At 37.3% G+C, this 26,804-nt stretch overlaps 1 protein-coding gene across 7 annotated transcripts in view; it reads left to right on the top strand.

Moving 5' to 3' along the window:
* Positions 1-26,804, top strand: part of kcnt1b (potassium sodium-activated channel subfamily T member 1b) — a 99,868-nt gene that overhangs the window by 25,244 nt on the left and 47,820 nt on the right. For 3 of the 7 annotated variants that reach the window (XM_083526579.1, XM_083526577.1, XM_083526576.1), the window contains exons 1-2: positions 2,054-5,393; positions 16,343-16,381. The exons of 2 other annotated variants lie outside the window; for them this stretch is intronic. In XM_083526579.1, the coding sequence (XP_083382705.1) occupies positions 5,230-5,393; positions 16,343-16,381 (203 nt within the window). In that variant the 5' untranslated portion in view covers positions 2,054-5,229. Of the gene's footprint in view, positions 1-2,053; positions 5,394-16,342; positions 16,382-26,804 lie in introns of those variants that run through there. 2 more of the 7 variants (XM_083526580.1, XM_083526578.1) reach the window with 1 other exon arrangement.

Raw genomic sequence — 26,804 nt, 5'->3', positions numbered from 1 at the left:
ACGGGAACCTCTGACCGATCAGAATTACAAATGAAACTATGCTGTGGTATAAAGAAAATTAATTAACACATTCTAACAAATCAGCTCTATAAGTTAAGAAGTAGTGAATGTGAATGTGGTGTTTTTTGCTAACAAAATGTGAAACCCCAACCCTGTTCACTAGAGAAAGTGCTGTTTTGGTGATATGTGTTTCCTGACACGCTTTTCAAACACAGCAGTATTTATGGGTTTCTATTGATTTCACCCGAGGAGGCCTTTAGTCCCAGGGTACCCTAAATTAGGTGTAAACAAGTCTAGAGTGATGTATGTGACAATTTTTTTAAATGTGGCAGGCTATAGAAGTCACTCTAAACATTTTAGTCAGTCCCAAGGTCAAGACTACATAGGTTGATATAAGATGATATTGTGTACATTGGCTGCTGTAGCACATCAACAGGTTAATTGCCAGATTCATTCTCCTTATTAAAAGTAAGAATATTTGTAGTTCCTGTTCGTTCCAAGTAGCTCTCTCTCTCTCTCTCTCTCTCTCTCTCTCTCTCTCTCTCTCTCTCTCTCTCTCTCTCTCTCTCTCTCTCTCTCTATCTATCTATCTATCTATCTATCTAAAACACACACACACACACACACACACACACACACACACACACACACACACACACACACTTTTACTGTACTGTAATAGGATCTTGTTCATCCATTTTCTTTTTATTGTAATTCTGTTTTGCTCCATATTCAATTAAAGGTTCACAAGAGTCACCTTTCACCTATTCATCTACTTGATCACTGGTTGATCTGATGCCATACACTCTCCTATATTAGTGACATTCAAGATTCATCTTCCCAATTCATCAATTCAAGTCACATTTACAAAAAAAATAAATAAATAAATTTAATTTAAGATGATACATGAGGACAACTGGTTTAACCATTTTGCATTTGATGACTTGTAGTTTTTCTCAGTTGCTGTGGAGCGTTTCTCAGATCAGAAATGAAATTCTTAAAACTACTAATACCAATTATCAACTAGTTCTTCAAAACAGGTCAAGGGTGAATCTTGTGAAGAGTGTATACAGACAGAGCAAAACAAAGAATTATAAATTAGAAAATGGATTATCAACTAAGAACCGATCAAAAACTTTATAGTACAGTAAAAGTGTAAATCCTGTCCGTTCTCTTGTCCGTTCTCAATCAATATAAATCAAATATGCAATCAAATAAATACATTTGTGCTGCTGAAATTCATAGTTGCTGTACAAAAGAACTTCAATCACTGTAATCCAAACCATAGTTTGTATAAAAAAATACTGAAACTGTGCACCATCATACTGACATGACTAAACATTTTGATGATCTTGTTTGTGAACAATGACAAACGGACTTTTCATTCTCATGGGAATGAGGTGTTCATTGACACAAATACTTACTTTTAAGAGATGAACAAAGCCTTTTGAGAAAAGTAAAGGCTTTTGCAAAAAAATCTACTTTTTGTGCTGTTTGTTCAAATTGTTTTAAGAATGCACTTACTGGTTTGCAAATATTAAGGATGATTCGAGAAATACTCCACAGCAGCTTAGAAAAACTCTAATAAAACCAATGGTTTCTAGTGTCTAAAATTCAGCCCACAGACAGATGTTATGTGGCACAACGCTTCTGTCTTAGAAAGTATGAGTACTCGTTCACTGCAGTTTTCCTTTTCACCTGATGGTGGCTGCAGACTGTAAAGACTGTTAAATGGAAGAGCTGTTTTAATCTGGCAACAAGTTTTGACAGATGAATATTGAAAGCAAGGAGGAGCTGTTTATTTACTATATTATTTATTTGAGAGAGATCTAATCTATTCCTCCTGGACACTCATTTGTAAACATATCGTTCCTGTTACAGCCAAAACTTGTACCTGTGCTGTTGAACAAAAATAATGAAAACTTACTGACCAATTGGATTTAACATTACACTGTGCTGTGTTAATAAAAATTCACATAGATAATTTATTAATGTATTTCTTTCTACACTTAGTACCCGATAAGCATCTGGGGTGGGTTTATACGTCCATCTATACATCTCTATTCCTGTACAAAAGTGATTCTTAGATATAAAAATTGCAAAGATTTTGATCTATATACCTCTTAAAGAGCCTTTTTTTTTTCAAATAGTAGCCCTGTAAAGATAGTTGCATTTGGGCATGTGTATGCTACAACAATGTCCGTTGGAAAGAATACGATGCAAGACCACTTTAATTGCTTGTGGCCTGAAGCTTTTCACTCGTCTTTGAAATAAGCAAGTGTAATTTTTCTATTTATTCTTATGAACAGGGGGTTGTGCATGTCTATCTGAACCTTAGACTCATTATGCTGCTCATTCATCCTGTCATCTCCCTTGAGTGCTCACCAATTACACTACTGCAAGAACACAGACTATATCAACCATTTTGAATATTTTGTGTACTTATTTGGCTATGAGAATACTCACTTAATTCAGTTTTGTTAAACTGCCATGATAGTGTTGAAATAATAATATAATAATCAGTCTGTGTACCATATCCCTTTGATACTTGGGGAGCCTGTGGTTTTGGACATTCGAAGGGCAATTTATGAAGTGCCAATTGTAAAGAATAGACATTTAATAAAGGCTCCATTGGATATGGACTTATTTTTTACTCCAGAATAAGTAGAGGCTTGTTAGACATCTCTTTATAGAGTCATATTAAATGCCAACTAATAGCCAACAACACCTTTCTTAGCATCTGGAAAAACAGGCATGTATGCCTCCAAAATAGATTGTGAGTTGGCAGAAAGTCGATTTTATCCTGCCAAACTCTCTCGGCCTACAGCTTCACTAATATAGACTGATATAGATGTAGGATAAACTTTTACTTGCTGAAGTAGCTCCTGCAAAATATATACAAGCTGGCGTAAGGCTCCGTTATGTAAAAAGCTATTACTGTCTCAACAATGCACAAGTCTATTTAAAAGAAAGAAAATTTCGAAGGAACAGCGAATTAAAAAGCTAATCAACTCTCCTGCGTTTGAGGTTTTCTCTGAATAATAAAGAATAATAATAAAGAATAGCAATTACATTAAGAAACCTAAATCCTTCAGGAAGGGCTTACTCTTAGAGCTCAGTGAGATGGTAATGAGTCTGCATCTGTGTGTATATTTAATGGCCTGTTGAATCTGATTGATGTATTAAGTTACTCCCCTTGTATATTCCAAAAGTTTGTGGAGATCCGACCATTCCACATATGTTGTTCTTCCATCACTGTCACCACAAAGATGAAGGCACACAATTGTTTAGAAAGTTTTTTTAATGCTGTGATATTACATTTTCTGTTTACTGGAATTAAGAGGCCCAAACATGTTTTGCATTACAATGTGCCTGTGCAAAAAGCAGGGTTCATAATGATAGTTTTGTAGCATTTCAATTGCTTTAAGATATTTAAAGTGCTGATCTGTGGACACTTTTTCAGGTACAACTGCTCACAACCCCTTGTATGAGAGAGGGTGTAGTTTGTAACGGGTTGCCTTGCCTTAAAAATCAACCTGTAAATGAATTCAGTGTGACGTCTGTGATGCGGCTTTAGTAATTCACTGTAGCTGAATGTGTCTAGAACATCATAAAAAAGGAGCAAACTTATAGCCGCTAAACTTATACACTCTTTTAATCAACTTTATTAGGCTGCTTTTAGACAACGTCTATTGGTAAAAGCATTATATAAATTAAAAATTATTGAATTGAACTGCAACTGCAACCACAAAGTTAAATTCTAAGCACTAACTAAAAAATTTTATTACTACAAAAAATAGATGATGAAAAAAAGGAATGACCTCTGGAATGAACTGGTCCTTCACCACACCTTCTGCCAGGACTCACTATTATGCTAGTAGCTAAATACAAAAATATAAAATACAAATCCCAACAGCTACCCTAAAACTATAGACTAACTCAACAATATTCAAAAAGAACCTATGAGTTTGATGACTCATGCACATGAGTATTATGTTTGTATATATGTATGATGGTCATATACATATGATGGACATATTAGTATGATGGTTATATATGAGTATGATGGTCATATTAATATGATGGTAATATGAGTATGATAGTCATATATAAGTATGGTGGTCATATTAGTATGATGGTAATTATGAGTATGATAGTCATATATAAGTATGGTGGTCATATTAGTATGATGGTCATATTGTTATGAGGGTCATATGTGAGTGTAATTAATAATAATATTGTACTACAGTATAATGGCTCAAGAATACAGGTTGCATGAACGGTTTTTCATTTAAGCGCCTATCACTGCACACCTCAACAATGATGGCCCTGTAATGAATGGACATTCGGTGCCACCCAGATGAGAATGGGTTTCCCTTTTGAGTCTGGCTCCTCTCAAGGTTTCTTTCTCATGCTATCTCAGAGAGTTCATTGTTAAAAGCGCTATACAGATAAAAATAAATTGAATATGTGTATGACGGTCATATATGAGTTTGATAGTCATATATGAGTATTGTGGTCATAAAAGCATGATAGTCATATGTGAGTTTGATCATCATATATGATTATATATGATGGTCATATATGATCATAATTGTCATATATAAGTATGATAGATATATGAGTATGATGGCAATAGCGTAATTTATTAGTGAGTATTTCCTTTCTGCAGCTCTTTAAGCTACATATACATTTTCAGAATACTATATTTTTACTAAAATACAATCGAAAAAAATCATTGTATCAAATAGATCACATTAAAATAAACATCAGTAGACTTGGATTATGGCCTGTCAAAGGCTCAAAAATACTGGCAGGATTTCAGGTTTCATTGAGACACCAGTTGTAGAGGAGAACTCAATGCATGCTCAGGTGTGATTACTGGGCACGCAGGTAAACAACAACAGCAACAACAAGGTGCAATGCGTTTTTTATCATTCATGATCCGTTCAGTGTAAAGTGGCACGTGTGACAGAAAGTGTGTGGGGGGGGGAGACGTCACCCTTGTTCGTGTCATTTGCGTCTTGACAGAGAAGCCGGGTTTGAGTCGTGCCTCCGGTTTAACTCACGTGTCTTCTATATAAGCAGAGTGCACCATGCGCGCGCCCTGACGGGACTTTTTTTTCGGACCCCCACCTTCTTCTTCTCCTCCTCCTCCTCATCCTCATCCTCCTCCTTCACCATCTCCATGTTCCCGCCTCTTCTCCACCCCGTCGGTTAACGGGCTGAATGGCGGGAGCGAAACGGACCGAGTCTCCGTGTGACAGCGATCAGGAGGTGAAGAGCGAGCTGAGGAAGTCAGCGGCGGATCATCATCAGCAGCAGCAGCAGCAGAGCAGCGCGGCGACGCCGCTCCTCACCGGCGGCTCCATGGCGAGCGACGGCGGCCAGAGGTACCGCAGAGATCAACACTCAGTCCGTGCAGCGCGCTGCCAGGTGCACCAAGATCCGATTAACTAAGCCCTGCATCCATCTTCACCATCAGCACTTCGCAGAAATTTTTGTTTTTTACCAGACCTAGCCCACGCTAGGTTTATTTACCAAACTGTGACAGCTGAAGTCTTCTTCTTATTGAGATGCGTGCTTTCAGTAGCAACCTCATCATTCGCAGTGCATCAGTATAGCGTTCACCTGATCTCGGATCAGCCTAAGCTCAAATACCTGTAATAATAATATCTGATCTGGGCTCACCACTTTCAATTCTCAGCACCTGGTAACGCTGTATTCAGCATGCTTTATTGTGATCATGTGTGTAACGTGGAGTGTGAAACCTGTCACTGAGTCCGTGTTATTAAAGCTGAATGATGCTTGTGCAATGTCGCATGCTGCCAGAATGATTTCTCTACACTGTGCAGTGTACATTTCTGTAAGGGGGTTTATTTGGAGCACATAATATAGAAAACATGGAACCATCCCTAGCATGATCCCTAAAAAGCAGTCATGAGCAAGTTCAGATCAAATCAATCAAAAACATTTTGTACTTTATAAGAATGATGATAACCTGCATGGAGCCTGAAAGTGCTCTGCACCTGTTTCCTCTCTCAATGCCATTTGCTCAACTAATTCTCTTACATTACAGTAATATTTAATTTATTAAGCAGGCCTATCTTTAAACTTGTTTATTAAGAGCCACACTGTGACTGCAAATGCCTGCAGGTTGCTCGTTTTTTATCGACAGCGCAGTACACTGCAGCAGCTCCAGTGCTGATCTTACATTTGCCTGGCAAATAAGAGGTGTGTTTACCTGTGCACTGTTTCACAAATGACCAAGGACATTTCAGCCTTTTGCACATCATGAGCAGTCTCAGATTGTGGCATTCATAAATCCTTGTTTTATTTTTATTTTTCATCAATCAGCATTGCTCCATTTTACATTGCTTTTTAGATTTTTGACTATTATGATCATCAGTAGTAATAATGGTTCCTATTCAGTCATATTGTGGATAGTTAAGGGTTTTTTTCTTGAAGTGTTTCGGCTGGAAATATTTCTGTAGGGTTTTGTACAGTTACAGTCTGACAAGTCAAAGTCATCTGTAAGGGTAGACAGAATCTTATTTCAAAGTATCTATCTATCTATCTATCTATCTATCTATCTATCTATCTATCTATCTATCTATCTATCTATCTATCTATCTATCTATCTATCTATCTATCTATCTATCTATCTATCTATCTATCTATTTATCTATCCTCCTTCCTAAGTGAAATTTGCTTGGCTGTATTACCTTTCTTACAGTGCATGTTTTTTTTTCTTTAGCTGATTTTTTTTTTATTTCTTAGCTTTAGCAAGCTAATCTTAATATCAGGCATATCAACATTCATGTGTTCTGTCTTTATTTCCACTGGCAATTTCCTTTTTCTGTTGTCTCATGAAGCATCACCTCATATCTTTATAGCACAATAATGCACAAACCTGGTGGCTTAAAACCACTCTAACAGACTTGAGGCCAACTGTGTGTGTGTGTGTGTGTGTGTGTGCGTGTGTGTGTGTGTGTGTGTGTGTGTGTGTGTGTGTGTGTGTGTGAAGCACAATGATAATATTGTAGTCTCGGCGGGTTGTGTGATTGATTCCACTGTCTCCTACCATCAAACAGAAGACATTAGATTTCTGCAACATTTAAATATTGATGCTCTTTGCTATCATACACATATAAGAGGTTTCTAACTTAAGTGCAGAGCCTTTTAGAGAGCATAAAGTTTACAGTTTTTCTCAGTCGCTTTGGAGCATTTTTCGAATCATCCTTAATAATATTATATGCATTTTCGATCATTGTAATCTAAACTGTAGTTTATATCAAGAAAAATTGCGCCATACTGACAACCTGACTAAACATTTTGATGATCTTGTTTGTGAACATTGACAAAAGGATTTGTTATTCCGATGGCAATGATTTCTGCAAGAAATCCAATGTGTTACATTTACATTTACATTTGCGGCATTTAGCAGACGCCCTTATCCAGAGCGAAGTACAAAAGTGCTTTGAGTCTCTAGCAATGAATAAATCTACACCGGTACGCCAGATTACAAACTTAATATAAATAAAACTGTGTTGGTACACATTGTTTTAAGAATTCACTTATTGGTTTGCAAATATAAAGGATTTGAAAAATGCCCCAAAACTACTGTAAGTAAAGGCATGTTTTAGTTTGCTAGTGTGTATTCTAGTCTGAAGTCACATAGCTCTATGGTAGTACTTGTAGGGGAATTAAGTACGAAGTTTCTGTCAAGGTTACAGTATCTACAGTATGATGTCAAGAGTGTTACTTGAATCCTCACAGACTGGACATGCTTTAGTCTTACAAAGGCAGTTATCACTAACTTACCTACATGAACATTGAAAATAAAAAGAACAGCATCAACAATTTTAAGAGTCCTCCTAAATATATTGTAGGTAGTGCTTTATTTTTGTACATAATTAATTTATGACCCAAATTCTCCCAAGTTCTCTCATTAGCCCCACAAATTTGTGTGTGCCAAGTTACAAAACATGAAAGAAAGTTACGAAACATCTCCTGAAGTACAGAGAAAATGCAGTGTGACTAGAAATCATCTTTGATTTTATTCCTCACTCTGAGTCTTACTCTTGGGGTTTCTCTAAATTCACTTGAGTAAGCCCAAATTATGTGAGTGCTAAATTAGAAATGGCAGCCTAGAATCATAGTCTACCATTTCCTCAATGAATGCAACCATTTTCTGAGCTAAGGGACCTTTCGTGCTCTCTGTGCAGTTGGTCCCATATAAAACTTTTGTTTTTTGAAACTTTGATGAAATCTTTTTTTTTCTCTATAAAATCCACTTTTGGGGGAGTGGTGGCTCCAGCGGTTAAGGCGCTGGGTTACCGATCGGTAGGTCGGGGGTTCAAGCACCGGTATCGCCAAGCTGCCACTCTTGGGCTCTTGAGCAAGGCCCTTAACCCTCTTTGCTCCAGGGGACCCTTACGAGAAAATAAAAATCTTGGACCGTGACGTCGGAGCGCCGTGGGGCCGCCTTCCCCTGGGCTCACCACCTGCAGGAGGGACCGTAAGGGACCGGTGCTGAGAGGATTGGGCAGCAGTCAAAGGCGGGGGCCTTGACAGCCCGATCCCTGGACACTGAGAAATGTCTGGGGAATCTGCTTAGACTGCTGCCCCCGCGACCCGAATTATGGAAAAGCAGGAGAAGATGAATGAATGAAATCCACTTTTGTGATTCGGCATGCATGATGAAAGAAGACTGAAATCTGTCTAAATGATTAAGATCAGCAGTAATGTTCACAGCATTCCAGTGTTCCCAAGCTTCCACACAAAATTATTTCCAGCTTCTTTTTCCAGATTATCAAACCGATGTGAAGTGACACGTGTTCAGATTGCACTGTCACTTTGACAGACTTGACTAATTCTTAAAGCACTTTCATTTTTGTGCTGTCAGCATTTTTGTGTGCATGAAGTGAAAAGGACAGGATGTCATTCTATCAAAGCTGTGTGCTGTAATACCCCTTAAAGTGCAGCCTGGGTGTAATTTTATAGTTGAATGACATGAGAACGATCCAGGGTCAGTCTGCTTAAACAATCCTAATGACAGCAGTTGCCTGGACCACAGAATTTCTCTATGCAGTTGTGTCTAAAATTTAGATTTTCCACTTAACAGCATAAAAAGGCACCATTCTGTCATTGGAAAAAAAATCACTTGTAAAACAGCACTTTATTTTCCTCTTCTTTCTTTCAGTTAGTCATGTCTTTTTAACCATAGCAGCTGTTGAATTTCTTAATTTTGATTGGTCCAATTAATTTTATGTAACAACAGCTTAGCTCAGTTGTTACATTCATAGAGCAAATCACTGGTTTTATTGCATTTGTTGGAATATGTTTTTGTTTCTATAGAAACACCTGCACAGGGTCTTGGGAGGATGTGTACACTCTAAGTTTAATAAGAAATAGATTAATTTTTATTTTTAACAGGCGTGGAAAATACTTGAGCATATTTTATTATTATATTTTAGTATTTTTCTGGCATATTTATACTGAATACCTGTACCATTTTTAAAAAATTAGGCTATTTTTTTCCTAGTGGAAGGGACTCAATAAGGAACAAGCATCCAATCATTTCAGTTTAGAATGAATCTGGTCTATCAGTGAAGTAGAATGTAACAAAAATGCTAATTTCATCAGCCTTGCTACACAGTAATACGTGCTATAGCTATCCATGTGTGTTTAAAGATGGATAAGACGTATATACTGAGGTATCTGCTTTTCCAGCCATATTGCCAGTATGTAAAGATAAGTTTTGAAATGTAATAGCATTACCGTAATTTCTGGACTATAAAGCGCACCCTTATTTAAGCTGAATTTTACAAATATTTTTATACCGCACCAGTGTATAAGCCTAAATGTCTACACTGAAACTAATGAACTTTACCCAGGCTTTACCGAAAGACACTGTCTGTTACACGGTGTAATGGGTGAAATATGTTGTGGCTCCTTTAAGAGCAGAGCGGCATTTTGGGAATAGCACGTCACTGCATTCTTCCGGTATTACTGCGTGTGTGTGCGTGTGAGACTGAGGATTATGTGCTCATTATTTACTGATGCTCATTTCTAAGTTTCTTTGACTAACCCATAACGCTGTTGCCAAGAAAAATAAAATAGCACGAGTTTTGGAAACCTGTCTGTGCTTATAAGATTTCATTTGCAAATGTAGTTAGTGAGCTCTCCCTTCACCCTGACTCAACGCGTTACAACGGCTTGTAATCTAAACATTTTTCTCCCGATACCGTGCAGCTCAGAACACAGGTGAGGTGCGATTTTTCGTTTCCGTTCGGAAATTTTATTGGTCTAATGTTATGTCGTTTAGTTTTTTGGCTTGAAGTTTGTGAAACCGGGAAAAAAACCCAGGAAAAATCCATAAATTAGCCGCTGCGTTGTTTAAGCTGCGGGGTTCAAAACGTGGGAAAAAAGTAGCGGCTTATAGTCTGAAAAATACGGCAACTAGTAAGTTTGACTGTTTGGTAATACCTTTTTACTAGCATTAGCATCTTATGGATCTGGCTTGTAGCTCAAAATATAGTCACAAGGGTCTATGAGATTGAGGTATACAGCATGTGTGTAGCCTGTTCTTCGGTTTTATTAGAATAAACTGGTGTTATTGTAAACACTCAGAGTGTGTTTTAAATGCCTGTGACTGTGGGAGAGCGTAATGATACATGCAGTGACAGAGTTTAGCTGGAGAACAAGTGTGGACAGTGGAATCTTCTTTTTCTCTTTATTGAATTTTTCGTTCTATCATTTTATACATCCATGTTGTTTACCAACAATGAAGGAGAAGGATCTATAACTGAAACCTGTCCAATCTGTGTCTGATTAAAATACTTTTGGTTATTCAGAATTCTTCAGAAGCTTTATTTATTCAGTAATATACAGATTCTGTGCCCAAAGAGAATTCCAAACACTCATTAAACACATTACGGTTTTACAATTTATTTAAGTTTTACACTAAAAGTGTAAAAGTGTAATCCTTCCTTCAGTCCAGAGATCCAGAGATCTACTACTGATCCACCACAACCCTAAATGGGGGGGTAATACAGTGACCAAAGATAAATGTGTATCTTCTTCTAGAAAATATATTATATTTCAGCCTTCAGTACATTAAATATTAATCATCTTAAGATTTCCATCTTCCTTAATCATGTTTGAAATATTATATTGATAAATCATTACTCCTTTGGATTTTTACTTTTTGTGGTTATTATGTGGGCTTAATTTGTGGCTTCTTTAAATTATAGCATGTTTTTTTAAACAGGCGATTTGGGTAACCGGAAATGGCTGCAGTTAAGAGGAAACCTATGTAAAAGACACAAAACTGTTTGGTGAAGAACTTCTTCACTGTGGGTAAAACGTTAAAATTGCCAAAAATAAAAAAAGGAAGTTGAGGGTATTTCAGAAAACATAATTGTGAATATACTTTGACATGGCAATAACACTTGGTATAATGTGACACAAGAACATATCTTCTGACTCAGCATTTTCACTTTCAGAACTATTGCATAACTGCTGTAGACATGTATGCACGTATATTTCACCTTCTTGATTTCCTGCTGCAACTGGCACAAGCCACAAGTAGATACTGTTTATCTAGATGCTCAGAAAGGTTTCCTGTGTATGTGCTTATTTTTGTGCAGCTTCACATTTAAACTCTAAGGCCTAATTAGAGTCAATATAAAGACTAGAATTACTCTCACCATAAAGTGTAATGACCACAACAAAACTAAGATTTTATCAAATTTAAGTTTTAAGCATGTGTTGAAAAAATTGATTCAACCATTTCACCAAGATTCAATCAAACCCATGCATTTCATTCAGCACTCACTGACTACTTTAACAGGAATATCAATAAATAAATGGATGCTAATGCGTGCAATTCTTCAACTAGCTAATCATGTGCCAGATTCAGAGTGTATAATAATAATAATGTTCACATTAAACACAGCAATAAATGCAAAAGTGCACTCAGTGACCCTGAATGCAGAACTGACTGAAACTGGACAGTGAGAGCTTGTCTGGGCATCAGCTGTTTTATCCTGTGTATCCAAATTTGTGATATGCTTAATAAGATGCTTGTAATTTTGCTGGGTGAACAAAGTGGCAATTGTCAGTAGCAAGGTCAATTCTCTTCTCTCTTTAACAACGGCTGTACGCCACTAGAATTGCTTACATTTTTTCCTTATTCTGATCATTGAACCTGTATCTGCATACATTTATGCTGTTGTCAGACGAATTATTGTTTGATTGGATAATTGCATGAATGAGCATGAGTACAGGTGTTCCTACTAAAATTGTTAATAACCATTACAGTAAAACAGTTAATTAGTCAAAAGTGTTAGAGATACAAACATTGTTTCTGTGAACTGTACCTTTCTATCCATAACCACATCACAGGATCCTTGCAAGGTCTATGAAAAATATGTAGTGCATTTTTATTTGAAAGACCTGGCTTATAGACCTATCCTTAAGCATCCTAGCTGGAAATTCTTGTCAAGGAGATATTTTTGGTCTTAGTTCTAGGACCCCTACACTGCAGTTTTGTGTTTTTCAGATTTTGAAAGCACCTGATTCAACATTTCAGCTAATTATGCAGCCTTGTGTGTGTTGAATCAGATGTTGCAGCAGGAAAAACAAACAGAAAACTGTGCAGGGGTTCTTCTGGTCGAAGAGCACAAACTGCTGCTCTAAGATGTCCTTAAAAACAGAGGATGGTGTGAAATCGGTTAGTCACAGGTTTTTCAAGAATTCACAATGATCATGGCTGTAAATGGGAAAGCTACAATTTAATATTTATCAATAGCTTGGCAATTAAACTTAAAGCACATCTTAATGTCAGTCTCGCTGATGACATAATGAAGTTTTTCTCGGCTGCTTTGGAGCATTTCTTGAATCCTCCTTAATATTTGCAATCCAGTAAGTGCATTTCTCAAAACAATTTGTACAAACAGCAAAACACATTGAATTTTTGTAAAAGCCTATACTATTCTCAAAATACTTAGTTCATCTCTTAAAAGTAAGTATTTGTGTCAATGAACATCTCATTCTTATCAGAATGAAAAGTCCCTTTGTCAATGTTCACAAACAAGTTCATCAAAATGTTTAGTCATGTTGTCAATATGATGGTGCACAAAATGGTTTGGATTACAGTGATTGAAAAAGCACAAAGTTGAATTTCAGCAGCACAAATGTATTTATTTGAGTGCATATTTCATTTATATTGATTGCAAGAGACCAGACAGCATCTACACTTTAACTATACTGTAATAGTGTCTGTCTATGAATGAGTGAATGAGTTAATGAATTAATACATTATTGGACAATTGTGCAAACTCATCAATAAAATTGGCATGTATTGTATATCTTTTCTTTAAATTCTTATTAATAAATGACAGCTGGGTAATTGAATTTAGGTTCTTTTCTGATTTAGATATTTTAATTTCCTGCTGGTTATTTTTTTTTTTTGCCTTTAATCTTATCTTCAGAAAATAAAATGCACGACCGTCGTATCAGTAAAGATAGTTGAACCCAAGGCAGTGGTGCAAGTCATCATATTTCACAGCTGAGGAGGCATTCGTTCAGTCATCAAAAGTTCCATTTACACTTTTTGACACATTTTTTGTTCAGTCTACTGTCGTTTAGCATTATGCTGTCATCCTTTTTTTAAAGCATTTTTTTTACACTTTTTTGGTGTTGCGTGCTTGTTTGCTATTGCACAAGTTTTCATTTTCAATACTCATCAGACAGTTTTGATACACTTGATGTTTTGGCTGCGTTCCTATTTGATTAGTCAGACTTTTTCAGCCCTACGATATATTACATGGAATTGCAGAGAAGTAAAGGAAAAACTTAAAGGTAATTAATATTATGTATTATATATTACTTAATGACTATGGTTATACACACATGGCCAAATGTATGTGGAGATCTGACCATCATGCCCATATGTACTGTAGCCGTTAAAAATATCCGTATGCTGTGGCATTACACTTTCCCTTTACTGGATCTAAAAGGTCTGGTCCTGTTCCAGCATGACAGTGCTACTTTGCATAAAGGGTAATTTGTTAAGAGACATGGTTTGCCAAAGCTGGATTGGAGTCTTGGAGCCTTGACCTCAACTCCACTGAAAAACTCTGTGATGATTTGGATCACCAAACGTGTTCCAGGCCTCTAATGTAACTAATGTTCTTTTGTATGAAGGAACACAAATCTCTAAAGCCAGACTCTAGGATTTAGTGTAAGGCTGTTTGAGAAGAGTGGTTATTCTAACTGCAGTGGGATATCTCCAGCCACTATTAATTACCGTATTTTTCGGACTATAAGCCACTACTTTTTCCCCACGTTTTGAACCCCGCGGATTAAACAACGAAGCGGCTTATTTATGAATTTCCTGGGTTTTTTCCGGTTTCACAAACTTTAAGCCAAAAAACTGAACCCCATAACATTAGACCAATTAAATTTCTGAATGGAAACGAAAAAAAAACACGTTCTGGGCTGCACGGCATCGGGAGAAATTATTTTTTTTTTTTAAACGCACGACGATGCCAAAAGATAAACTCCCGAGAGAAATAGTTGTGAAAGGAAGGAGGAAGACAGTGAACAATGACTTTCTTGGTAGGCTACTGTTTAGATACAAGCCGTTGTAACTCCAGTTGCAACAGAAATCATATAAGCACGGACAGGTTTCCAAAACTCGTGCTTTTTTATTTTTCTTGGCAACAGCGTTACGGGTTAGTCAAAGAAACTTAGAAATGAGCATCAGAAAATAATAAGGACTTATTCCTCGGTCTTGCACACATGCAGTAATACCGGAAAAATGCGGCGGCAGCCTAGTCCCAAAATGCCGCTCTGCTCTTAAAGGAGCCACAACATATTTCACCTGTTACACCGTGTAACAGACACTGTCTTTCGTTAAAGCCTGTGTAAAGTTCATTAGTTTCACTGCGGCTTATAGACAGGTGCGGCTTATTTATGTTCAAAATAAAAATCTTTGTAAAATTCAGTGGGTGCGGCTTATATATGGGTGCGCTTTATAGTCCGAAAATGACGGTAGGTGTATAGACATGGATTGTTTAATCCACAGCTTTGCTTTGAAATCCAAAAATAAACCTTTTGTGATTCAGTCGGAATAATTATTGCAGTCTCCTTGTAGCCTACTGGGTGAAAGTTTGGGACAACTCATGCAGAGGGACTATTTAGTTCATGCTGGACACAGAGGGAATATTTAAATATTATCCACAGTATCTTTATAAAATAGAATAAATAGCTTTGTGTAGCTTAATTTTTCATACAGAAAATAGTTTTCTGTTGCTCTTTCAAAGCTGTGGCCTAAAAAAACATCTAGGCTGTAATTGTAATTTGGTTATCTTTCTAAATTGACATATTACATGACTTACAGGTAGACAACTAGAGACGTCTTTTTGTTTAAATTTTATTTTTTTTGGATTAAAAGCATCCCGAAACATCTAGAGACGTACCAGCGCCCTTTGGGTCCCACTTCATGTAGAGTTTGGACATTGGACTTCTTTGAATGTTTAAAGGCTCTGGCATGGAGGAGTTTATGTTGGATCTATGATAACCTCAGATGTTGAGCTATTTTATGAGTTGCTGAATAGCTCCTTCTTATTACCCAAATGAGGATGGGTTCCCCTTTTGAGTCTGGTTCCTCTCAAGGTTCCTTCCCCATACCATCTAAGGGAGTTTTTCATTGCCATGGTCACCCCAGACTCAGGGATAAATACACATAATTCACTTTAATTCTTACGTTCTGTAAAGCTGCTTTAAGACAATGTCCATGGTGAAAAGCGTTATAGAAATAAACTTCAACTTTAACTTGATTAGCAGATATTCTGACTCTAAAATCACTGGCTGCACCTTTAAAAGCTTTAAACACTGTATATATACAATATTCAGTATATGATCTAGAACTCAACACATATAAGTAGTGTCAATTTCCAATCTAAATGGATCATATATTAGATCATTCATGGATCATACATTAAAGAATAGCCTTTCTGCAATGTCTCTAGTGCCCTGTGCACTCAGTTTTCATAACGTGCCAGGCTTTAAAGTCAAATCAGCCTTGAGAAATTATTTGTTTGTATTATAATCTTATACCTGAACCCTTACCTGCTTCTTTCACCAATGGTAAACAGAAATGTGTAATGTTTCAGTGTGATGTTCATCGCAAAAAGATATTGCAATACGTGGACCTATGAACTTGTGCTTGCCTTGCTGTGCATGCCTACACTGTGCCTGAACTTGCATGAATCCCATCGTTTAGTCATGTTTACCTTTATCTCAGTATGTTTGTGTGTACGCTTCTCAGGTATTCAGAAGAGTACAGCATGGATTCCACTAATGCACAGTAAGTTCAGAAAAATAAAACAAAATATTTACGGCATTAAATCGACATTACTCCCCACTTTCGGCGCAACATTGGATGAGCCTAATCACAACATGATGTCAGCAACCAATTGTCAGGGGAAATTTCCATTCTGCCCGCCAGTGGCGCCAAGGTCACCTTCAGTTGTAATTGTACAAACAACTAATAAATGCAAAGAAGTAAGAAAAAAATAAAAGTTAACGAATAATTGATACAGTCCAGTGTAAGGTGGCTTAACTATGGAAACAGCTAGTCATCTGATCCAATGTGGAAATGGGGCAGATATAGCCCATACTGCACTTTGGCACCTGAGATGACCAAGTTGTCTTGAAGAAAATACACTTGTGTCTGTTTCTTTGTGAGAAAGGATAGGTTGAAAATTCCAATTATGATGTGTCACCAATTTAGTTGTCCATATGACGTAACCACAGAAAGTGATGGTATAAGTCGTAATGAACGTGTGTTGCATGACAAATTCCGTAAACAGAAAATCGCTTGGGGCCCCAAATGATTGGGCAAGGGCCCTGTCGTACATGGAAGATACGGGGGGTTATCTGAAGTCCTCTAGGAAGAGCGTAGACGTTGTTCTAGATGGAGTCTAACCACATTTCCTCAGGGGAATACATGTCAGCAAAGCATAGAATGTTGCCCACCGGTCTGTACGGGTCAGTTTCCCAGTCAAAGACATAATTTTGCTGAGGAAAACCAAACCACTCCCGGGGCCCGTCAAGGCACCAGAGACCCAGAGGATGTCCTGCTCCAGACACCACAGGCAATGTGTTTGAAGATTGAAAATGAGAGCATCGCTGTATGCACACATCCCTGGATGCAGACGTAGGCCTTGTAGAAGCAACCTATTCTCACCAGCTGCCATTTTTTCTGCACATAGCAGAAATACTCACGACAACAATATGTTTGCACGATAAGAGCAGAGAATCATAATTATAGCTTGTAAGGGTTAGTGCTTGTGAGTAGTATTAGTAAAAGTGTAGTCAAGAGAGATTTCATTATTTCAAGAATTAGTAACCAGATAAAAGTATATACAGTCATAAGGATACACATGTTAGATTCATTCTGTCTCATTGACTAAGGCCAAAATCCCTTTGTCCACATCCACATAGATGGCCTTAGTAAAAGTCTCTACTTCAGTTCTTTTATACACTGGGAGCTATAGGTAATGTCCGAACAATTACTGCATAGTTCTGTCAATAAGTTCACGTAGGCAAGGAACTCCACAACAGATAAAAAAATTTAAATTGTAGTGCGCACTAAACCTGCTATCCAGCTCGTTGAAAAGAGCCAGCTGAGCCATTTAGGATCAGAGTTTTCTTTCACATTGTTTAAGACCATCTTAACACGGCTTCCAGCATGCAGTCCAATAGGGTGTGAAGTGGGACCGCAGGACCCGTATGAAGAGGAACAACTGTGCAACAGTCTTCCCCAATAAGGGTACATACTCCCTTATCCGGCCCCCACATTTGCTCAATGGTGAACCGGTTTTGTAAATTCATCAAAGTAGTGGCATGGAGCTGCTCTGATATTAGCTTCAAAGCTTCAATCGTGTGGTTGATGAAACCGTATGTGTGGTTGTTTGTACCATATGTAATTTATCCAGGCCATGTTGCGATCTATCTGAATCCAGATAGACTGTCTTGAGCAACAATTTCAGCTGGGACACCCACTGGTGTAACTTTTCAGCTAATTGTGATCTTATGACCCTAAGACTACAAGGCCCCCATGCTGGAAAAGCTGAGCCATTAGTGATTGTGAGGTAGTTGTCCTTGTAGTTGTAGTCCATGATGCTTGACAGAATGAATTGCCCTTTTGCATCCACATTGGTGCGCCGTCGCTTTATTGACTTATACAGTTCATTCAGAGGTGTCTAACTTACTACCATTACAATAAGGTGTCTTTCCAAAATGACTGGAGCACAACGACCATGCCACAGGCTGGGTAGAACCTGCAGCACTTCATTTCCTCCACAAAACCAAAATATGTCTGCTAGAGGAAAAGTGCACATTCTTATGCTTGGGACATTGAATGACTATGACCACTATATTGTTTCTGCTCCTTTCATCACCACTGGCATCTGCATAGACTTTTGTTCTTAATGCATGTTTATTTCTTTTTCCTCTTGTTCTCTGTCTTCTTGGTCTCACCTTTCTGTGTGTGATCTTGTCCTCATACTTAATTTCAGGATTTTCCTTTTGCCTCCCCTTTCACCTTTCGGCTTTTCTTTCTTCTATCCGGTATGCTTTTTTCCAGCTGATTTATCGACTCCAGGCGTTCTTTTATTTCCCTGATACATTGTTGACACTGTTCCGCTTTTTTTTTGCTTTTCTGTACTGTCTTCTGTATTGCTGCCTCCACCTGGGCACTTTCCAATTGGTACAGTTCTCTGCAACTATGTTTTTTATACTTTATTCTGCACAATCTATTTTTTTTTTTTTTTTGTCATCTAGTGCTTCTTCCATCTTCTCTATCTTGTCTTGGGTGATTGCCAGTTCTTGTCTGATTGTTGCATTTTTCACCTTGATGCAGTCACTTCTTACTGGAGTATTTATATTTCTGTCTGTATTTGGTCGTTTCTTTGTTACATCTTTTTTTGTGTCATCTTTAATATTCCATGGACATGCATTTCCTCTCCTGCTTCTGGTCAAGTTTGTCTCCTTCTGGGTTTTTTCTCTTGATTTTGAATTGTCCTTTCTTTTACTTTCGTTTTTGATGTCTGGGAGCGATATGGCGTTGTTTAAAGGTTTTCTTCGTGCTTTTGGAGTGATTTCATAACTAGTTTGCCTTTGTGGCTGTCGTTCTTGGTGATATTCCTTTTGTCCTGGTGGCTCTAGTTCTCATCATACCTTTTCCCATTTATCTGGTGGGATATCTCCATCATATTCTTGTCTGTAGTTATATTACCAGCCACCCCTTCTGTCTTGTATGTCTTCTTCTTCCTGGTCATATGTTTTAAAGAGCACCCTGTTTGTTAGCTCTACTTATTTCTCCTTTCTCACAATGTATGAGTTCCATTCTTCCTTTGATCTGTCCTCCTGTTATGTCCAGGTGTATGTCTTGATATTCCTTCTCTTGCACCACTGGGTAGATGCCCACTGTCTTAGGTTCTTAGTGTTTAACAAGCTCCTCATATGGAGCCTTAATTGACCCTTTTTCCCCCTTTTCTTCTTCCTTCCTCTCTTTCTCTCTTTCTGTACTCTCAGTAGTCTTCAATCTTCATGTTTAAACCACTCTATGATATCTAATTTCTTTTTTTAAATTTTCTTTATTTATTTCTCTTCAACATTCTATCCTGGTTCTCATCTTATCACACTTTTCTTTATTGAATGTTCCTTCTTCTGGCCATAGCAACTCTCCTTTTGTCCGTTCTTTTCACTACTTCATGTCTTTTTCAGCTTCTTTATGTTTCAGGATTATCACATCCACTAATGTGATTGAGGATTTTTCTGCACTCGTGACTCAACCAGGGTGTGCAATATTGGGCTTAGCAATCAGGGTTTCTAGATGCTTTTTATTGTTTCATACCAGTTTTTCTCTGGAAATACCTGCTGTAACACATCAATGCCATGAAAATATGTAATAGCCCTCAATTTTTCCTGGATCTGTTTCTCTGTCTGCCACCTCTTTATGCCGTTGTTATCTTTATATGTTCTCTCGTCCAACTCTAAGTCTATCAAATCCATACACTATTTATTACATTTACTCATATTTACCTCTACTGCTTACTCACACTGTGTGTGTGTGTGTGTGTGTGTGTGTGTGTGTCAGGGGGTGACGTCACCATGTGTGTGTCTCATATGCTCTGTGTGCGTGTGTGCAAACCCGAATCACTAAGGCTTTACCCTCAGGCTTATACAATTACGGTCTGCAATGTCTCCGACTTATTTAGACCAATGCGAGGTCTACCAGACTAAGGTACAAATAATCAGTCGTAGTTCTACTTGGGTCCCACCCTGCATCTCTATACGCAGTAAATCTCCAACACAGTATTTTATTCACATTTGCTTGTTCTCATCCGACACTATTTTCCACCCATTAGTTATTGACCCAATGTCATCAGCCTACACCCTCCTTGGGGCTGACCCTCCCATGGGCATACAGTTACTTATCACAGACTTTGAGTATATCAGGTGTTTGCTTATATTTTTTCTAGAATTTTGTTGCCAGCGTCAGCAGCCCACAGGATGTTCGGTCCTTCGTTCAGGTTTTCGACATTTAAGCTGACCTTTCGGGTCACTTCCTGGTCGCCACCAAAATAAGTCGGAATTAAGAACCCGTCGCTGAGCGGACAGATTACAGGTGGATATACAATAGAGTAGACCTTAAAAACCAATGAAGGATATCAGTCTCTGATATGGAAAAGCAAGAAATTCTTTATTGCAGTCACGCTCCACTAAGCACAATAGATGGTGGGTCACTTAATCACATCAAAAAAACACATTTAACATACTCATTCTTTACACACACACACATTTATACCCTGGTGTCACATGGCACATCTATTCTTTTTTCAAAATTCTTTGTCTTCCTCTTAATTTAGAGTTATTTCTTTTACCTCCTTCTTTAATAATTTCCCCTTACCCCCTAATTTAGATTTTCCTTCTCTCCTTGTAAGTCTATATTTGGACTTCCTGTTTTACCCAGTTACGCTTATCTTCGGCCTTTTGTTATACCTTAAAAAAAATTGCATTTGTTATAAAACCTTCGCTTCCTCAGGTTCAGCCTCATTTTGTTCTCAACCTTCGTGCGTGAGCAATCATTTCTGCAGACTATTTACCTTCCTGCATCTGCAATGTGTAAGTTTTCTACTTTTATTCTCATTTTTAATGCTGTTTACTACTTATTCATGTCAGTACTTTAAGTTATTATATGCCTTAATCGTGATATGTCTTAGAGCTGACTGTGTTGTATGGTCTTGAGCAATTTATAGGCTTATTGCCTTGTTAATTCTTTGGTTCTGCCAGGCGCACACATTAATCTTATGCCAAGTTCTCGTTATGTGGTCAGTCACATCTTATGTCTAATCCTTCTGATGTTGACCTCTACTAACTTCTCTTTGTTGGTTTTCTCTTTATTTAGCTTCATCTCGCAGACGTTCCAGGACAGCTGTTAGGAGTATTCTCTGAAAACAATATTGTCAATTTCAAATTCCTTCCGTGCCTCCATGCTTGCACAATTTATTGAGCATCTCTCTGCCTCAGCTGTTCCAGAAACTCCCCATCTGCCTCCTCGCATTGTGCAACGTACTCTTACGAATGACGTAAGCACACAGACCTCACCTGACCTCCCTGTTGTTTGTCATCAGGAGACACAGACTGACAACAACGACTATGGCGATCTACGCCCTTGCCCACCTGCACCAACTCTACGATCCTCCCCTTATCCTTCTTGCTGGTCTCCTACTGATTCTCCCCACCATTACTTTCCTCCCAGGCCTTCACCTGATTCTGATCCTGGCTATTCTCCCATATCCTCTCCAACTTCTAAGGACTACAAGCACTTTTATCCCAATAAACATGCCTAAATCTGCCTCCTCTCTGGTTGTTTTATTTCACAAACACACTCATAACCTCTAGGTGTTAGTATCAGTTTACTTGGAGTAAATAGATTAAATATGTTTTGATTATAATTTAGGCTGAATAGGTTTAATTCAGCTATTTATGTTACATTTATGGTATCTAATAAGTTCTACAATAATTATTAGCTAAATATGTTTGATTAATTACTCTCTAAGTTAGTTTGATTAAAAACAAGCTATATAAGTTGGATTAGAAAGTTTTTCCTCGACAACCCACAGGCTGCTTCTCTGCAAAATGTCATTTTGTACTGAACTGCTTTGTCATGCAGTCTAATAAATTCCTGTGCATTCTGCTGGTCTTGAGTGGTTTGTAACAATTTGGCACATAATTGCTTATTAGACTTCTTTTGTCACATCTTTTGCTGATTATGTTTCATAGATGGATAGATTGGTGCATAATATTGTTAATGTTCTATGATTGTAGTCTATTCTGATTTTACCCATGATATAATGCAACTTTTATAATTTTGCCAAACTTGGATATCAAACAATGACTTTAAAGTTAGTGCTAAATATTTTACTTAAATAATCAGGGATATAGGGAGGAGGGAGATAATGATTTGTTTTTTGTTTTCTTGCATTTTGGCTCCTAAAAATAATATTCAATGATCTAATACCAAAAGATAATTTAGAAAATTTGAAATGAAAAAAGTCAAAGATATTATAATTATGACAAAATGACAAGCATTTAAAATAAACACCTGATAGGAGTGTAATATTTTGCCATATTGCCATACCTTTATAAACAGTTCAAAAACCCTGATTAGTGGTGTGAGTAATTATCTCATTGAAAATATTTTAAAGCTTATAAAATAGCAATCCCAATGTGCAACATTGTGCAGCATGTGGTATGTGCAGCACATCCCAATATTGTGTTGTCCCAATATTAATCAATTTTTTTTTGTTTTTTGTGGCTTTGTGGTTACATAAAACCTTCAGTGGCACTGGACTTGTTTTGCTGATATCATTCACAAAGAAATTAGTTTGTATTGTATTAACCGAGACGTTTTGGTTTTTGGAAACCTCTATCCTGTGTGTAAGTCACACATAACTGAAATAGTGTTTTGCATGTAATTACATCAGAGATCTGAAAACTCATGTGTTCAGTTTTTTGGGTGTGAATGCAGGCTTAAGATCTGTGAAGGAGCATGCAAGGAGATTTTCTCATTTTCACCATGGGAATTCATTTGTTTTCTTTAAAAACTTTAGACAATTCATAGCACATATTTTGTTGTTTATGTTTGCTAGCAGTGTCGTTAGCAGTACTACACTTTTTCTGCCTTATAAGACCTCCTTAGGGTTATAAATAGCATGAGAATCAATGATAATAGCCAAATATACAATACCCTCGCAGAGTCTGAAGTAGTTGCCATGGTTTCCTTGCGAATATAGAGCATATACCAACATATTACACGACAGTTTTTACTCCTGGAGAAAGAAAACCCACCGTATAATTTAACAGGACGGTTTGCGTGAATTGAATCTGCAGCCTGAAAGGTTTTCCTTCTACATACGACAGTGTATTGAGCGTATGACCTGAGCTGAAGTACTGCTCCTGCTGTGTGATTATTCTGACTGCACTTTTCTCACCATGGAGGCTAAAATAAGCTCACTGACAGACAAATGTTCAACAGTTTAACTGTATATTCATGTCTAACACTATTTATACCTTTTGCACAGTGCCTGGATGATGGTGCTCATTCACGTGTGGGTGGGAGAAATGTATACAAGATGTCTATACAGAAGCATAGCTTTTTAAGGAGAGGGTCAAGTGGTTTGATTCCATTTCACAGCTGGTCCTGTTTTTTTTGCTGATGAGCTTGTGTTGAGCGCTAATTCTGAACATCATTTTCGAGAATGTGTGTTCTGAAGATTTATTATAAGAAGAAAAGATCAGTCATTATTTGGATGGTATTTATTAGGTTCTGTAGCTGTTCTTCTCACTATGTATGCAGCATTGTAATGCTATCACCATAGAGACATGGGAGCAGGGAAGCAGGAAACAATAACTGACAGATCTTTCTCTTCCCCCTCTCTTTCCTTCTCTCCCTCTCACACTTTCTTTCTCTGCAACACATTCTGTCCTCCCCCAGTTCCTTGTTTTCTATCTTGTACATCCTCCCTTTTGAACTACTACACAATATAGTACAACGATCTCTCTCTCTCTCTCTCTCTCTTTCTCTCTCTCTCTCTCTCTCTCTCTCTCTCTCTCTCTCTCTCTTATTCTGTGTGTCAGATTATCAGCATAGAAGCTGTGGTTTTTGCTTGTTAGCCCCTGCTCTAATGCTCGTGACTCCACAAGTGCCTCTGCACAAAACAATAACAATTCCCTTAGCACCTATTTTTAAGCCATCTGGCTTTTAAGAGGAAATGAGTGCCGGAATGGCAATCAAATGTATTATTCATTGGCCATCTTTAATCTTAAATCGACACCACTTTATCTTTGTTCAGTTCTGCTGCCAATACAACTTTCCTGAATGGAACATTTTCCTGCAAAGAAACATTTTATAGCCAAACAGTGTAACAACAAGTGGCTCTACTTTAGAGCAGATTCAGACTTTTACTCAAGTACAATAATAATCACCCAAAGTCAGTTATATTCCATATTTTCCAATAACTGTTCATCTCTTAGGATTTTATTGTACAGTAGCTCTTTTAATTGTCAGCACTAACAATATTTAATTCATTGAATTAATATTAAATTAATTGAAATAAAGAGCGGTTTGTTTTTTTAATTGTTAATGTTGTATGTGATAAAGAATGTTATTTGCTGTTATTATATAATGTTAGTTCAACACTTTCAGTCATCTATAATATTTTTCTATAATCAGTCTTCCTTTATTTATTTATCTTCCTATATTATTTATTTAAAACAAAAATTTTAGACTTACTCATTGAGGATTTTTTTTATTGTGTCAAAAAAGGAGCACCTTTGCCCTGTTTGCTACAAAGTGTGACTGGAGAGAAAAATCCTTTCAACAAAAATGTGTATCTTTTTGAGAGTTTTACATATTTTTATCTGGTTATGTAAAGCATATAGCTTCAATCTTCTCTGTAAAGGTCCATTGTAACTGCAGATTTTCATTCCAGCCGAATGAAGGAGGCACACCTGAGCGCTGACTGGTGACCATGATGAACTAATCAAACAATGGATTGAACAAGGGAAAACGAGTATGGCTCCTGCATGATTGTGATAAAAAACCTGCAACTGCAGTGACCTTTTGCAAATAAGACTAAAGACCCCTGATGTAGAGGGCCTGCCACATAAGATCACTTAGTGAGTTGTTACTATAGAAACGACAATTTGCTAGAATGAGAGGATCAGAATATGCCGTGCAGATGGGACCGCTGTAGAGACTTCATTAGCACCTTATTACTCTTTGGAATTAAGAAATCAACAGCATTTGATTCTGATTGCTTGTTTTGAGGCATAAAATTAGTTCTCAGTTAATGCACAGTTATTCCAGGCAGGTAATTACAGATTTTCTGTGAAAATAATGCAAAAGTTGTCCACTATGGCACACAGATCTAAAAAAGAATCACAATGACAGAAAATGTGGATTATTGCAATAAATTAATATTAATATCTACAGCCTCCTTTACCAGCTCTAAAATAATGTTTTGCAATAAGATGCACTAAGATGAAAAGATTTGATTTCTGTGTTTTAATGACAGAAATAAAGATGCTTTATACTTGTCACGTGTACTTCACAGTGAAATTCATTATTCACATATCCCATCAGTGTTAGGAAGCTGAGATCAGAGTGCAGGATGAGCCATGATAAAGCACCCTGAGAGCACAGTGGCAGCTTGGCGATACCGACCTTCTGATCATTAACCCAGAGCCTTAACCACTGAGCTACCACTTCCCCTAAAAACATAAATGCTTTGATACCTCTGTGCTGTGGTAACGTTGATATAAATGTGTAATAACTGACTCCACTTTGCATCATAGCTGCATTACCACCCAGGGGTGCGTTATTTCTCAGTGCATTCAATTATTCATGATGATTAATGATTATTTATTATGAAATCTATGTTAAATGCGATTCTACCGCTGCTTAAAATGTTTAAAAAAAAAAACACTTTAAAAATTAAAAAACACACAGGACTAAATCTGAACCATAAACCTTCTAAACAATCGAATGGCATGAAATTCATACACTGATAGAAAGAAGCATTAGAGATTGGAGACTTTGTTGTGTTGTTTCCTGCTTATTTATCTTAAAACATGATGGACAAAACCTTCTGCAAGCAACTGCAGTGCTGATGAGACTTATAGTATGAGTAGTGCTCGATTTCACAATGTCTTGTGGGTTTATTGTGTGGGGAAGTCATTCTCAACATCTAGCATTGCACCTGACTGTATTTGACTAAAAGCCACGTGTGTTATCAGATTTCAATAAGATTTTTTTTTTCTTTTTGTCTATAGATGAATATGAAAGTGCTTGTAAATGAAAGGTGTTTCAAATGCAAAGGAAACACAATGCTATGGTTTGTCTAATGGAGCTCATTGTATTATAAAAAAAGGTCATGCTTGCTGTGCATTTTAACGTGCATTAACTGTGCATTTTAACATTTCACTTATCTCATGTCTCTTATTCAATTCAAAGCTTTGAGTTATAACAGCAGTCATATAATGCAAGTATGCAGATATTATGTTTCTAAGTGCTTGTGAGCTTGTGAGAGCTGGTCTCTGCTGAAAGCAAGTATAAGTAGCAGAGAATAAAAACCTTCGAAATAATGTGTTAGATGAAGTAACCTGCTGGGTCTTTTTTTTCTCCATTATGTTTTTGTTTGCTTGAACCTGTTATG

This window comes from Silurus aristotelis (assembly GCF_946808225.1).
Source record: "Silurus aristotelis genome assembly, chromosome: 23".
In the NCBI taxonomy this organism is placed as follows: Eukaryota; Metazoa; Chordata; class Actinopteri; order Siluriformes; family Siluridae; genus Silurus; species Silurus aristotelis.
The sequence above is the reverse complement of the archived record's forward strand: the minus strand, read 5'-3'. Positions and strand labels throughout refer to the sequence as shown.